Genomic DNA, 13171 nt, shown 5'->3' with positions numbered 1-13171 from the left:
TCCCCTCCCATGGTGGGTGCTCAACCCCTGAGATACTGAGGGCACCACAGTGTGTTTTAGGATTCGAATGTCAGCTCAAGGGAACAAAGATTTGCGCTTGAATCAGAGAAGGAATTGTAGAGCTGTTGTTTGTTTCTCCAAAACCAACAGGAACTTATGTAGTAAGTTACCAAAAGCTTGAGCTTCAGGTGACATTTGACCAAAGGAAGCTCCATTCTTTCGTCGTAATTAAATCGATTCTTAGCCGATCTATGGTTCCACTGAAAAGGGACGTTGGCTACCCGATAGAATGCCGTTGGAATGTTCGTGTGTCCTATCAGGAAAAAAAAAAACCCCGGCATTGTCGTGCGTCCGTAAGTCTCGGAAGGCGATGGTTTAACATCAACGGAAGTCAGTTTCTAAACCATTTCCTGCAGTGATGATGGATGCAAAGTCTTCTATTGTAATCCCTGTGCCAGATTATGCAAATGAAAAAAAGACGGTTCTGTGCAACCGCCGCCCTCCCTACTCTCTGAGCTCATTATTTGGCTTTAATTGATGTCGAGTTGACTCTGCTTTGCTAACGCCACTCATAACAACCTCGTTTCGAAGGTCTCTCTTCAAATGGGGGGGGGGGGGGGGGGGAAGAAGAGAGATCCTGGGAACGAGGTTGAACGCACATCATGACTTCCAAATTCCAAACGCGTCGATCGTCAGCAGCAGCAGAGTTAGTGATACCTATGCCGAGAGCTTCATCTCCGTCTTCCAGAGATCGTTGAAGCGCAGGCGTGGTCTTTCGACTGGATGTGACCCTAAGTCTACTACAAGTTTATCCTTTAGCACATCTTTCATAATCTTACGTCCAGTATCCAAGTGTCTGATGTCCTTTTTCTGGCCTCTCAATTAGTATATGTAATCGCGTGAGATCGAGTAGGATTAAGGATTATTTTTCAAGCGTATTTTTGCAAAAACTTTCAAAATACCAGTGAAAATTGATCCGTTATTACGTGTCGTACAATTTTGGTCTGAAATCATACTTGTGCTTTCAACTCGCGCGTATGATTTCAGACCAAATTGCGCTCCACTAAGTTCAATTAGCATTATAAATTCAACGAGGAGAATTTAACCTGAGCATCCGATTGACCAAAGAATCTTGTTTAAATACGTCCTCAGAACGCAGCATCCTAGCTTTGAGGTCTAAGCCTGTCTTAGCGCGTTGGTAAGTAAAATGATGTGTGTGTTTATTCTGTCGATATCTGTTGCAAATAAATTTCCTGCCAATTATCTCTACACAGACAGCACCAGCCTCCCCTGTTTTTTTTAGAAACAACTACGATGACAATGCTAGCTCTAGATTTTTCAGCTTAATAACTGTTATTGACACTGAGACGGCTGAATACTACATTGAAGTCCTGGCGAAGGCCAAGAATGGTGAAGTGATGATGTGATGAGTTGATGATGATGGTTCGACTGAAGCAAGAAACAACAAAAATGATCAGCAGGAAAAAGACACGAAATAATTTCCTTGTCGCTCGACAGGCAGTGAGTGATATTGAGATTAATGAAAACAGTAGGTTTTTAAAAAGGAAAATTAAGACTTTTTAAAGGAAGTTAGTATCAAACCTCTACACGAGATAAGCACAACTGCAAGTAGAGATGCTGATAAATGTCAATTATTCGCGAACTTAACATGAAAACTCTGAACGAAGAAATATAATAAAAATTAAAATACTAATTTAATACTTGAGTATTTTGTATTTTTTTAATGCTGGTTTACAACCCACCATCGTAGCCCCAGTCCAACTTAACAACTAAAGGAACTGAAGTAAACGCTTTGAAAGTAACGACGAAAAGAGCATATATAAATACTGTATAACTGTGTTCAAATCACGTTAATTCGATTTAAAGCCGCGTTGGAAGAACGCTCAAGCTTCCATCCACAAAATTTAAAACGGTGACCTTACATCATCTTCCAGAGTTTTGCTTCATTTTCTTTCCCAAGAATTGTGCTTTTTCTTTATGGCCTCGAAGTAGTTTCATTCAATTCACCTTCTGAAGTTTTTTTTTTTTGCTGCCCAGCTTTTGTATTCTTGGTAATTTTGAGTGAGTTTTTATTAAACATTTACTCCACTTGGGTGTACCGTATACGGCAAGTGTTAAAAATCTAATAAATGCAAAATGGCTTACCTGTGTTTCAGTGTATTTTTGAGTTGGTTTGAAAGAGATTTTATAATTATATCAGAGCGAAGGCGATAGGTTTGTCCGCGAGAGCGGGGTCGGAGATTGGATTAGTATCAAGCTTTTTTTGAATATATTCTCTTCCTGGAGGAAGCCTCAGTTTTCTTTGTTTTCTCTCTGGAAGCTCAATCAATATAATAATAAAACAAATTAAGGGAAATAACGCAGAGCAAATTTTAAAACGGTTTAACTCTCATTAATTAAAGTGAAGGGTGGTTGTGGTTTTATAATGGTCTAATTATTGCCTCCTTTGTTCCATTTTTCTTGAGATTTTAAGTACTCAGCGGCACCAGAAGGTGACTTCTATCTGCGATTTTCACCCAACGATACTCCAGCAGCATTAAATTTTATGGGGAGGGGCGGGGGTCATGTATCAATGAAATTTGCTTTCACCACTCGATTGAAAAAAAAAAAAAGGTTGTCCCATGCAAAGTGTGCAGCGTAAACACTGTGACCTGATGGAATTGTGGTGTGATTTAATTAGCATGCGCATATTTCGTGTTTTTTGCATCTTATCCGCGAGAAAAATGTAAACCCTAAGCCCTTTTAAGGTTAGTTTTAAAAAACTGCAAGTGTCTTTATTTCTTATAAGTAGAATGCAAATAACTTATAGGTCAAATGCAACGTGCCAGAAGGCAAGGGTCTTATCGTTCATGGTTGCCGGTACCTTTTATCTGACAAGGTTTTTCCAATCGGGCGTATAAAAGACATGGAATTTTGACTGGATACCAAGCGCATTATCGGGCATGCTTGTAACTGGTACAGCGGGGCCCGCCTTGGCTATGACTGCACTTAAATACCGCAAGAACATCGAGATTTGGAAAGAGACAGGTGCAAAGGAAGAAACTAACTCGAAAAGTTACTTTCTTCAGCTCATTACTATTAATAATGACATCGCAGGAAATCAGAGAGTGATTGAAAAAATATATATCTGAGTTGATTTTCCAGAAGGTGGCTACAGAAATTACACTTTTTGATAACTTTTCTTGAGATATTCATTTTTTTTTAGCATTTCGCATTGAATTTCAGGTCAATAAGAACATAGATTACAAGGGTCACTAGTAGAAGTTTGTGAAACCAAAATATCTTTCTTCTCTCCCTCCCTACCCCCGTATTTGGCATTATTTGTTTAGCTCAGTCAGCCCCATTCTCTCTCAAATGACTATAACCAAGAGAGGATATCCTCTCTTGCTATAAACCGCATAACGATTTCGCTTTGAATTCGGCGCGCTCTGAGCTCAGAACAAATTCATCTGATCTAGCTATTCCTTTGGCGTTCTCCTGAGGACATCATTAAGTCTAGTGAGGGAAAAAGTCTAACGAGTGCCGCTCCTGTCTCGTCTAATAAGGACTTTAAGATAGGGCGACTATGGACTACTGACTACGGTAGGACGCGCCAGGCCACACAAATCGTGGACTGGCGCGAGTACGCTGAAAGGGCGCGAAAATCGAAGTGTATTTTGACATTAAGATTGCGACTACGCGATTTTAGACTACGGATGAAAAAAATGTCGTTCGAAGAACTTAGAAACGCTCTTGTTATCGCTTATGCAGATGGTTATCTCGATGATGAAGAATTTTTGATATTGTACGATTGTTACCTGTCAAGTAATCCATCTTATCCATACTGGGAGTTCGATTCATTTTGTTTAGATGACTTCGATTCAAGCGAGTGTGAAGCCAGCTTCAGGGTGGCCAAGGATGATCTACCAATTTTGCTGAATGCATTGCGGTTTCCAGCAACTTTTAAGTGTCCTCAAGGAACTGTTTGTGATGGAATGGAGGGACTTTGTTTGCTTCTTAAGAGATTAGCCTACCCATGCCGCTACTTTGATTTAATGTCCACTTTTGCTCGTCCAGTGCCCGAATTGTGTATGATTGCAAACACGGTACTTGACTGGGTTTATATTACACACGGTTTTCGCTTAACCTCTTGGAACCAGCCATTCCTCTCCAGTGCTAACCTTCAAGAATACGCATATGCCATAAGTAGAAAAGGAAGTCCACTTACCAATTGTTTTGGATTTATTGACGGGACAGTCAGACCGATATGTCGACCAGGTGAAAAACAACGTGTAGTCTACAATGGGCACAAGCGCGTACATGCGCTTAAATTTCAAGCGGTGGCAATACCTAATGGTCTTATAGCCAATCTTTATGGCCCTGTGGAGGGCCGGCGCCATGACGCAGGAATGTTGAAAGACTCTGGTCTGTTGAACACTCTTGAGAGAGACGCTTACAGTCCAAGAGGAGAAGTGATGTGTCTGTATGGGGATCTAGCTTACCCACTACGCCCTCAATTAATGGCCCCTTACCGTTTGGGAGAGGTCCCCATTCTGACAGCAGATATGCAGGCATTCAATGAAGCTATGAGCTCTGTTAGAGTATCTGTGGAATGGTTATTCGGTGATGTCTCAAATTACTTTAAGTTTATTGATTTTAAACAAAACTTAAAGTTAGGTTTAAGTGCTATTGGTAAACAATACATTGTTGCTGCACTTTTCAGGAACATTCTCACCCGCCTTTATGGCAACGCAACTTCAAAGGTCTTTCAACTTGATCCACCAACTGTTCAAAATTATTTAGCATGAAGATGTATACCTAATACCAATTTGAAGTAAGAAAAAACAATTGTGATATTTCGAAGTTTCATGACAGTTACCAAATATTACTCGATTTTATTATACAACAAATTTGTCTTCAATTCAGTGCTGTGAGGTTGCCAACCAATCTGTCGCATTTCAGTAGCTTAAGGTTGTTAAGTGACCCTTAAAGGCATCAAGAGAGTGAAGAGACCTGTTTTCATCTTACAGTGAATTTTTTAGATTGTGTTATTGTGAGATAAATTAAGTTACTTAAGTTCTACCTAGCAATAAACTGGAAGTTTATTAGCAGCATGGTATTTCCCCTAATACTCCAATCAAAGAGATGGAATTAGGTAGGATATTATCAGCACCCAAGCTTAATTCTCTTGATATTGTACCATTTTCTCACCAATGCATAAAGAGATGAAAAGGAAAGGGATGTTGAATTCTGGTGGTGGGAATTAAAGAGTTTACAAGTACAAACACAAAAAATACAATATATTTGCCTCAGTATTATACAAACATGTTTTTCAAGATTACCTTAACAATGGAATCTAACCCTTGCAAAATTATACTCCCCAACTCAAACAGCTCTTTAATTTGGGTAACATGTAACATAGACCCTATGCACAACTGGCTCACATTTTAATATTCTTTTGTTTGCATTCAAATTAGCCTCACTAACCTCGTTCTTGAGTTCAAAAATCAAAAGAATAATTCACCGTGAACAAGGCTAGTGACGCTAATTTGAATGCAGACAAAAGAATATTAAAATATCAGCCATTTTTGATAGGGTCTTTGTTGTGACTTAATGTTAGTTTTGTATTTGAGTTGATGTCTACATGCATGTAAACAGTAAATAACTGGAACTGGCCATGACATGACACTTGAAACAGTAAAAAATGCCATGCATGAAACAGTTTGTTCACCCTTAATCCTGAAATTTCCCCCGCATGGAATAAAGGAGTTTGTGGAGAAGAAAAGCACTGTTTCTCTTACAAATTACCATTAAGGGCTTGAAAGTTTACTTTTTGAAAACTATAAAAAGTAATGAAGTAAGGCCCTGAAAAATACACACCTCAAAACGCAACAAATGCCAACAATGTCACACAGTGTTACTGGGAAATTTTTTGTAAAAGTGCAACAATAAGATTCTGTGTGTTAGACTGGCTTTGCATGAACAGTTTCATCTGTTCAGCCTGAAGTTGCAAGTGTTGTCGGTGTAACTCCATTTCTTCCTTTTTAACCTCTGCCTCTTTGGATGTTTTTTCTGCCAAATACTGAAAGGCATCAGAGCGGCTTCTTCTTTTTCGTCCTCTCTTAGTAGCAGGTTTCTTGCTATCATTGCCAGTGTCTTCATCTGAATCAGAATTTGAATCTTCATTACTTCTTCCAGCCTTTGCCCAAGTTGTCATTGCTTTATCCCTGCACACAAGGGCCTCTTTCCTCTTGATTTCTTGTTTTTTGCTGTCAGAATCGTCCACACGGATTGGTGCTGAATTCATCATCTCAATTATGTCTTCAAGGATCTGTTCATTTTCGGTTGGTGGATTAGGTGTTATGCCACTTCCTTTTTCTTCCTTGTTCTTTTTTCGCTTGTACTCTGCTAACAACTTGTTGAAGTGCTCCCTCACGCTTCGCTGATCCCTTGGCATGTCTTTGAAATGGTCGTACCAGTTTAGTTTGTCGGCCACATGAGACCACTTCTGACCAGCCTCTTTACTGCCATCTTTGTACATAAACGGCTCAGCGGTGAAAACTTCACGTAACAAAAGTGAGTTGGTTGCTTTGGTCCATCGAAATGGCGCACTAACGGTAAAAAGAAGAGGCACAAACACATTTGTAAGATACACTTACCTACCATATCAGCATTTTATACTATTCCATAGAAAATACAGGCATTCAGAATACAGGAAGCTGTTGTACACTCAACAGTCAAACAGCCAACCTTCCCATTGTGTACTGCAATCTAATGTACCAGTCATATCAAAGCTTCAACATCCCCCTTCCTGGGCATTTGAATTTTTAGAAAATTAGTGTTCAAATTCCCCCCTCCCTGAGCCAAATAGCTGTTCAAATGCCCCTATCCCGGGGAAATAAGCCATTCTATTTTATATAGTTTTTAAGCCATATATAACATTACATGGAGATAAAAATTGCTCAGTTCTAGAGTAAAAGCATAATCGAGGACGCCGCCAGTGTTTGCAAGTGGTATCTCAAGTTTCACACGCACATGGAAAAATGTAGGATGCCAGACACGCCTTCAGTTCTCGAACCAAAGTTTAAATTAACAACTGATTTGCATCCAATGTAATAAAAACTAAGAAAAAACGCTGTGGACATAATTGAAATACGAACACAATATCTCAAACATCATAGACTAAACTCAGATTATTTAACCTTTTAATATAAATTGTATCTTGTGCATAGGGGCGCCGCACACAATCCTTCCCTTTTAAATCAGACAAAATTGACACGTCGACTCCACCATGACTTATCATGCCTCGTGCAAGCACTATGACACTTCATATAACATTGAGGCTAGGTTTTAAATTCCCCACCACCGGGAAGGCAAAGAGGTCAAATGCCCGCAGTATGTCAGGGGGAGATTTGACCAGTACATACTTCCTGCCTAAATTTAGTAATCAAGGGTTCTTTGAAGATTTTCAGAGCCAAACTTTTCCCACTGCATTAATTTCAAGGTCGCAAACTCAGCTGAAAAATGAAGATATGAACAAAAAAAACACTGCTGGTTGATCAAAAAGTTGATGTTTCATTGAAAATTTGTCAAGTTCATTGAAAAACAACCGCTGCTGAATCTTTGTATGGATCCAAATTTGAGTAATAATAAAGTGAGGTATGATATACAGTAATACAAGGCACAGTCTTGGAGTACATTAAAAGACAATTGCTTATTTCTGTGCCAGAGATTACAGAGTGAAAACATAAGCTTCTTACTTACTTTGTAGACCGAGAAACCTGCAGCGCTGCAGCACTGCCACTGAAAAGTAAACAAATGGATTAAAATTTATTGCTTATGGTAGCAGTATCGACATTTAAAAGTATGAAATTATTCATCTCTAAACATAACTAACCTGGTAGTATCTTGTTCCTTAGACATAATTCTGCGTTAAAAAAGGAAAAACAAGAAATGACAGTAAGCTTAAAGCTTATGACAGCTAAGGGTACATGCATGTGCTATGTTTACATGGTCGTCACATTGTGTCAGTTAATTCGCGGCGATAAATGAACCAAAAACATCGGCACTACTTTAACTCAAAACAAGAAGGCTTCGGTTTGTTTGACCTAACATTGTAACATAAATAGGAAAGAGAAAATGGCAAGAAACAGCAAAAAAATACTTACGTAGTCGTCACTACGTCAAACTCGCCGACTACTCGCCGTAGTGGAAGGACTACGAACAACGCGGGAAACTCACGGGCTAATGATCATGCGCAGTCTGACTCGATCCAGTCCCTGATTCACGTCCAACCGTAGCCGTAGTCCGTAGTCGTCCTATCTTAAAGTCCTTAATGTCTTCTCTTCTAGTACTCCTTTGAGCTGAACAGGTAATTTTCAGTTACTCAGGCAGAGACTAAGCGCTGATATTGAGAGCTTTGCTTGAAGAGGTAACAGTCTTTGACCGTAGAAAGTAGGACTAGGGATGATTTCTAGTCGGGAAGCGTGAATTTATCGGGAATTTTTGACCCAGCCAAAGACTTATTTGTTTACTGGTTGAAATGAACCGCCGTACGACATCCGGGACTTAAAGTAAAATGGCGAAACAAGAGCAAGAATTGTTATGGATTTTATCTTCAAAAAGCGTGAGTTTGAAAAGAAATTCGAATATTTTTCGCCCTTATTTGTTAGTCTAGTGATCGATTTCTCCTGAAGTGGCATTTTACGTGGGATTTCCACTCAAAAGTGTAATATCTGAATAATTTCCAGATGCGGTTCTATCGGCGTGATTCGCGTCGCAGCATGAATCTAGAATGAAGAATTTTTTTACTGTGCGGCTCATTTTCCTTAATTTTTTAATTTTGAATTTACAATACAACGCACTGCTTACAATACTTACAAAGCTACAATACCTACTATACTAACTGTATACAATCACGCTTTACTTACAATCCTAAAAATTCTTACACTGCTCACAATACTTACAATATCTTACAATAGCTCACTTCACTAATAATATTTACAGTGCTTACAATATTATTTACACATATATTTAATAGTGAAAAGAAGCCAAAAGATAGATGATTATAAAATAAATAAATAAACAAATAAATAAATAAATAAATATACTAAATGAAAGAAAAAAAACGTAGAGGGGAATTAAACAGCTAAAGAGGAGATTTTTGTAGCGTATATTTCTAGAATGAAGATGAAAAATCAATTTAAAACGCTGTCTTGCTCTGATTAAGCGGTGCAGAGTCTACCCGAGGTGAACTTAAACCTGAATGACTTTTTTTAATATTTACGAAACGCTATGACATTTAATGAATTTGGGAATAATTTCATGTTGCCGGTTTTCGACAAACCTTTTTTCAGAGAATGGAAAAGTCCTATTTTTAAATGAAGAAAATTACTTTTCTTCGTTTAATTTTGGTGTTTTCCAGCTGAAGTTTATATGGGAAATCCAGAAATCCAAGATGGCAGATCCAAGATGTCCGCCATTTGTTAATAATGACAAAATCACTTCGCTTTACGGACTTCAAACAAACATTTTTGGACGTACTATTATCAAAGCCCAGGAGTCCTGCATAGCCTTAATTGTCGCCGTGTTATGTGGGGTAGGGGGGGGGGGGGGGGACCTCCTTCTTCCCCCAGATAGGATTAACGACAATTATCGCTTTGTCATCTTCACAGTTGGTTCTTTACAGAATGACTCAAATATGCCAGCACTGACGCATCAAATGATCTTCGTGTAGCTTGATCATAGGACCACAAAAAGCCATCAAAGTCTATTAAGCTGCTGTTGCTAAAGCACTTAGTGAAAGAAAAAGTTACAAAGAAGAGTGCGTGCTTCTTGTAATTGCTACACATCTCATTAAGGAGATATGGCTTGAAAGGAAGCTCGTTCGTAGTAGAAGAAATCTTCCTGATCATCAACAGCTTGTACTTCACCTGATGCATTACGTACTTCACATTTCAGCTGGTTACTAAAATAGAATGACTTGCACTGTTCCGTTACCAAGCACAACTTCATGCACTCTGTGACGTCACTGGTATTTTTTGACGAAATCGCGTGACCCACTGGCGCCTTACGGGTACTCATTGGAGTAAACAGTGAACTAGGACCTGTAGAAAGGAAAGAATCAGAGAAGTTTTACACTAGTATCCACTAATCTTGATGAGAACAAAAACCGTCTACTAAAATTTGAAGATGCCTTTAATTAGATCGTTATATATGTACTCACATCTTAAAAATATTTTGCCACTCAAGAGTTTCCTAAGATGCATCGTGCAATAACTTGACAATATTGGGTCTATTTTAATATTATTTTACAAACATTGTCAAATACTTGGCCGAAACGAAACGCCGCGTCAGACTAGCCACGAACATTTCACAAGTATCTTTTCTGTGCCACGATAAATATATCCGCTCATTTCCAACATAAACTTGTATTCGCAATATACAGCGTATAAGTTGACCGCCGCTGCAACCCTTCTAAGTCTTTTCATTTTTGTAGAACCTGAGTCACTTTATTGTCGCGATTTCTTCGAGATTTCTCACTGGAAAAAACAGACTTGATTCCAGCTGTTCCCCGTCCCTTGTGAACGAGACCCTTCTTTCAGTGCTGGCCAGATAATGGACTGGCTTGAATACTGACATTCTGAGGTCAACTTCTGTGTCTTCAAGCCTTGTTCCGCTCTCTATTTGTTGTTGGACGTCTGCTGAGTACCAAGTTGTAAACGGCAATCCAACCTTTTGCTTACGGCAAATGCAGTTTATTCCTTTCAACCTCTCTGCTCGGATGCTGCCGATTAGTCGCAAGTGCGACTTGATGTGCCCAGTGTGAACCCCTTGTTTTTGGCAAAAACCTAAGTGCACTTGAAGTGCAGCTGACCTTCAACTGCACTTGCCGATCTTTAATGTGAACCCACCTAAGAAGGTTGCGTTCGATTGAGCGTGTTCCGGAATAAGAATAATCGGAACAGTTGTTAGAGTTTCCTTTTTAAGTAAATCTAGGAAGAAATTTCTACAAACTTTCGCCGACATTTAGCAGTAACTCTAAAAACCTCAAACGACAGATATCTTGTCATCACTGAATGTATTCCTATTGTGGAATAGGTCAATCGAACGCGCCACAAAATATGGTTACTGTTCGTGGAAAATACAACAACAACAACAACAACAACAAAAGCGTTTATTTAGACACGATACAACATGATTACAGCAAATTATTGAGTCGGTTACGGGGATATTTCAGTACCTTCTGGCCAGGGTTCCCCGTAAATTTCCATTCTTGTACATGGCCAATTATGCCATTTCAACGGATAAAGGCGGATATACCGGGCATATATTACTGGAATGGAATTTTTCATGACGTCACTCCAGTTAGCATTACCTGCAAGAACCTGTAAATTTGAGTAGACAAATCATAATATGCCAACACTGCCAACACTTAACCACGAAAATAGTTTGATATTTTCAGCCATGAAACAGCTACTCAGTGTTTATAGATAACTTTTGATACCATCAAATGTCTGTTGCTTAGCTGCCGTCTATATATGTACGTGCAGGATATTCTTTACCGTTTAGGTATATGAGAAATTAGGACTGATAATCTGTCAGAGGTTGATCCAAAAGCCGCAGAGGGAGATCCAAAAGTATTTACCATTTACGAAATGTACACATTTACATTTACATTCACATGTTATTTGGTCGGTAAAGTCATTAGATATCACACCAACCACAAAAATAAATAATATTAGTAAACGAATAAAATACAGTTAATCAATATATAAAATAATGATATAAAAGCCAAATAAAAAATATTAACTATATAATAATTCTTAGGAAAAGCTAATAACCAATGTTTAAATGTTTCCAAAGAGGTTGACGAAACAATGGCCTCTGGGAGGCAGTTCCAGTCTGCTATAGTGTATGGGAAGAACTAAACATTAAAACGTCTTTATTTGCACATGGCACGCGAAATTTAAAATTGATGGCTTCCCCTCGTGCGACTCTCGGAGTGTTGAATTAAATATTCTCGGCTATCTATATCAATAAGACCATGAGTTAGCTTATGCATAAGTGTTAACCTAGACTGCCTTCTCCTCGTTTCCAGCGTGGCCCACCCCAAGTCTTTAATCATGTCCGTAACACTAGAATATCTATTATAATTCTGTGAGCAGAACCGTGCTGCTTTATGTAGAACCCTTTCCAGAGCACTAACATCTTTCTTTAAAAACGGGTCCCAAGCAGCACTTGCATATTCCAGCTTCGGTCGAACTAGGGATGTACAAGCAAATGTTGACTTGCAGAGTTCAGACAATTGCTCGGTGCGGGGTACTAGGGTATGACAGGACCTAAAAACCCATTGCTCCGGTTTGAACTAGGAGGTAACCCTTTTGTGACAGTATAACTTGATAAAGTGATCACCCTCCTCTATATTTTGCTGCAATCTAATTGGCTAGTGCGGGCAAGCCATGAAATTTGATTGGAAGTTATTATTTCATTTTCATTTTCAAGTGATGGGCTAAAAAAGGAATGCGATTTAGAGCAAAAATAGTGCGATTCGTGAATAAATTGCACTGTTGAGAGCCAATCAGATTACAAGATTCACCACTGATTTCAAAATTGGTGCAATAAATCTGGAAAACAGGAGAACAAGGTGCAATTATTTTATGATACATCAGTTTTGCGTGATTTTCATTTCGAAAACGCTGCTAGTCCACTGTGAACATGTTGTAGCCGCCCTTAGCGAGTTCAACCACTAAGTACAAAATTTCAGAATGTCTTTGAAACGATAAAAAGACGCGCTTTAACAGTTTACATTTTGGACATCCTTGGCAATTTCATAAAAGTCGTAAAACTACAGATATCTCTACTCTACCTTCGAAGCGGTATGACTTGCTATAATCTGTTCCAAGAGTATCAGACATTAACAGAACTTTAGCCATTTATTAATTAATTTAAAGCGTCAAAACAGACTACATTGCTTTCCTTCCAACCTGAATGTATTCATTAGGTCTTTTAGACATAGGACACCAAGCAAATCGTCCGTTCATCCGCGCCAGTGATGCAGGCGAATATTCACTTGAAGCTGTGATTTGAGAATCAGCAATCTCACCCTTCTCCATACCAACTGCTGGCGAAGTGCACTCTGCAAGAAAAGGAGAGAAATCCAAGTTCCCTT

General features: G+C 38.9%; 1 protein-coding gene and 1 pseudogene across 2 annotated transcripts in view; one reads left to right on the top strand and one right to left on the bottom strand.

The window, feature by feature from the left end:
- The first annotated feature begins 3600 nt into the window (after positions 1-3600).
- LOC146460886 (uncharacterized) lies at positions 3601-4840 on the top strand. The gene has a single exon (XM_085087801.1). It carries the CDS (start codon positions 3717-3719, stop codon positions 4806-4808), a length of 1092 nt encoding a protein of 363 aa, XP_084943927.1. The 5' UTR covers positions 3601-3716; the 3' UTR covers positions 4809-4840.
- Positions 4841-9763: 4923 nt separating this feature from the next.
- LOC146460884 (coagulation factor V-like) overlaps positions 9764-13171 on the bottom strand; it is a 41172-nt pseudogene continuing 37764 nt past the window's right edge. Inside the window, exons 9-11 of the transcript XR_014857539.1 lie at positions 12987-13138; positions 11243-11387; positions 9764-10106 (exon numbers count right to left, since the gene is read on the bottom strand). The product of XR_014857539.1 is annotated as a coagulation factor V-like (transcript). The remainder of the gene's footprint in view (positions 10107-11242; positions 11388-12986; positions 13139-13171) is intronic.

This window comes from Pavona decussata, unplaced genomic scaffold (assembly GCF_977016875.1).
Source record: "Pavona decussata unplaced genomic scaffold, jaPavDecu1.1 SCAFFOLD_207, whole genome shotgun sequence".
NCBI lineage: Eukaryota > Metazoa > Cnidaria > Anthozoa > Scleractinia > Agariciidae > Pavona > Pavona decussata.
This window is presented reverse-complemented; position numbering and strand designations above follow the sequence as displayed.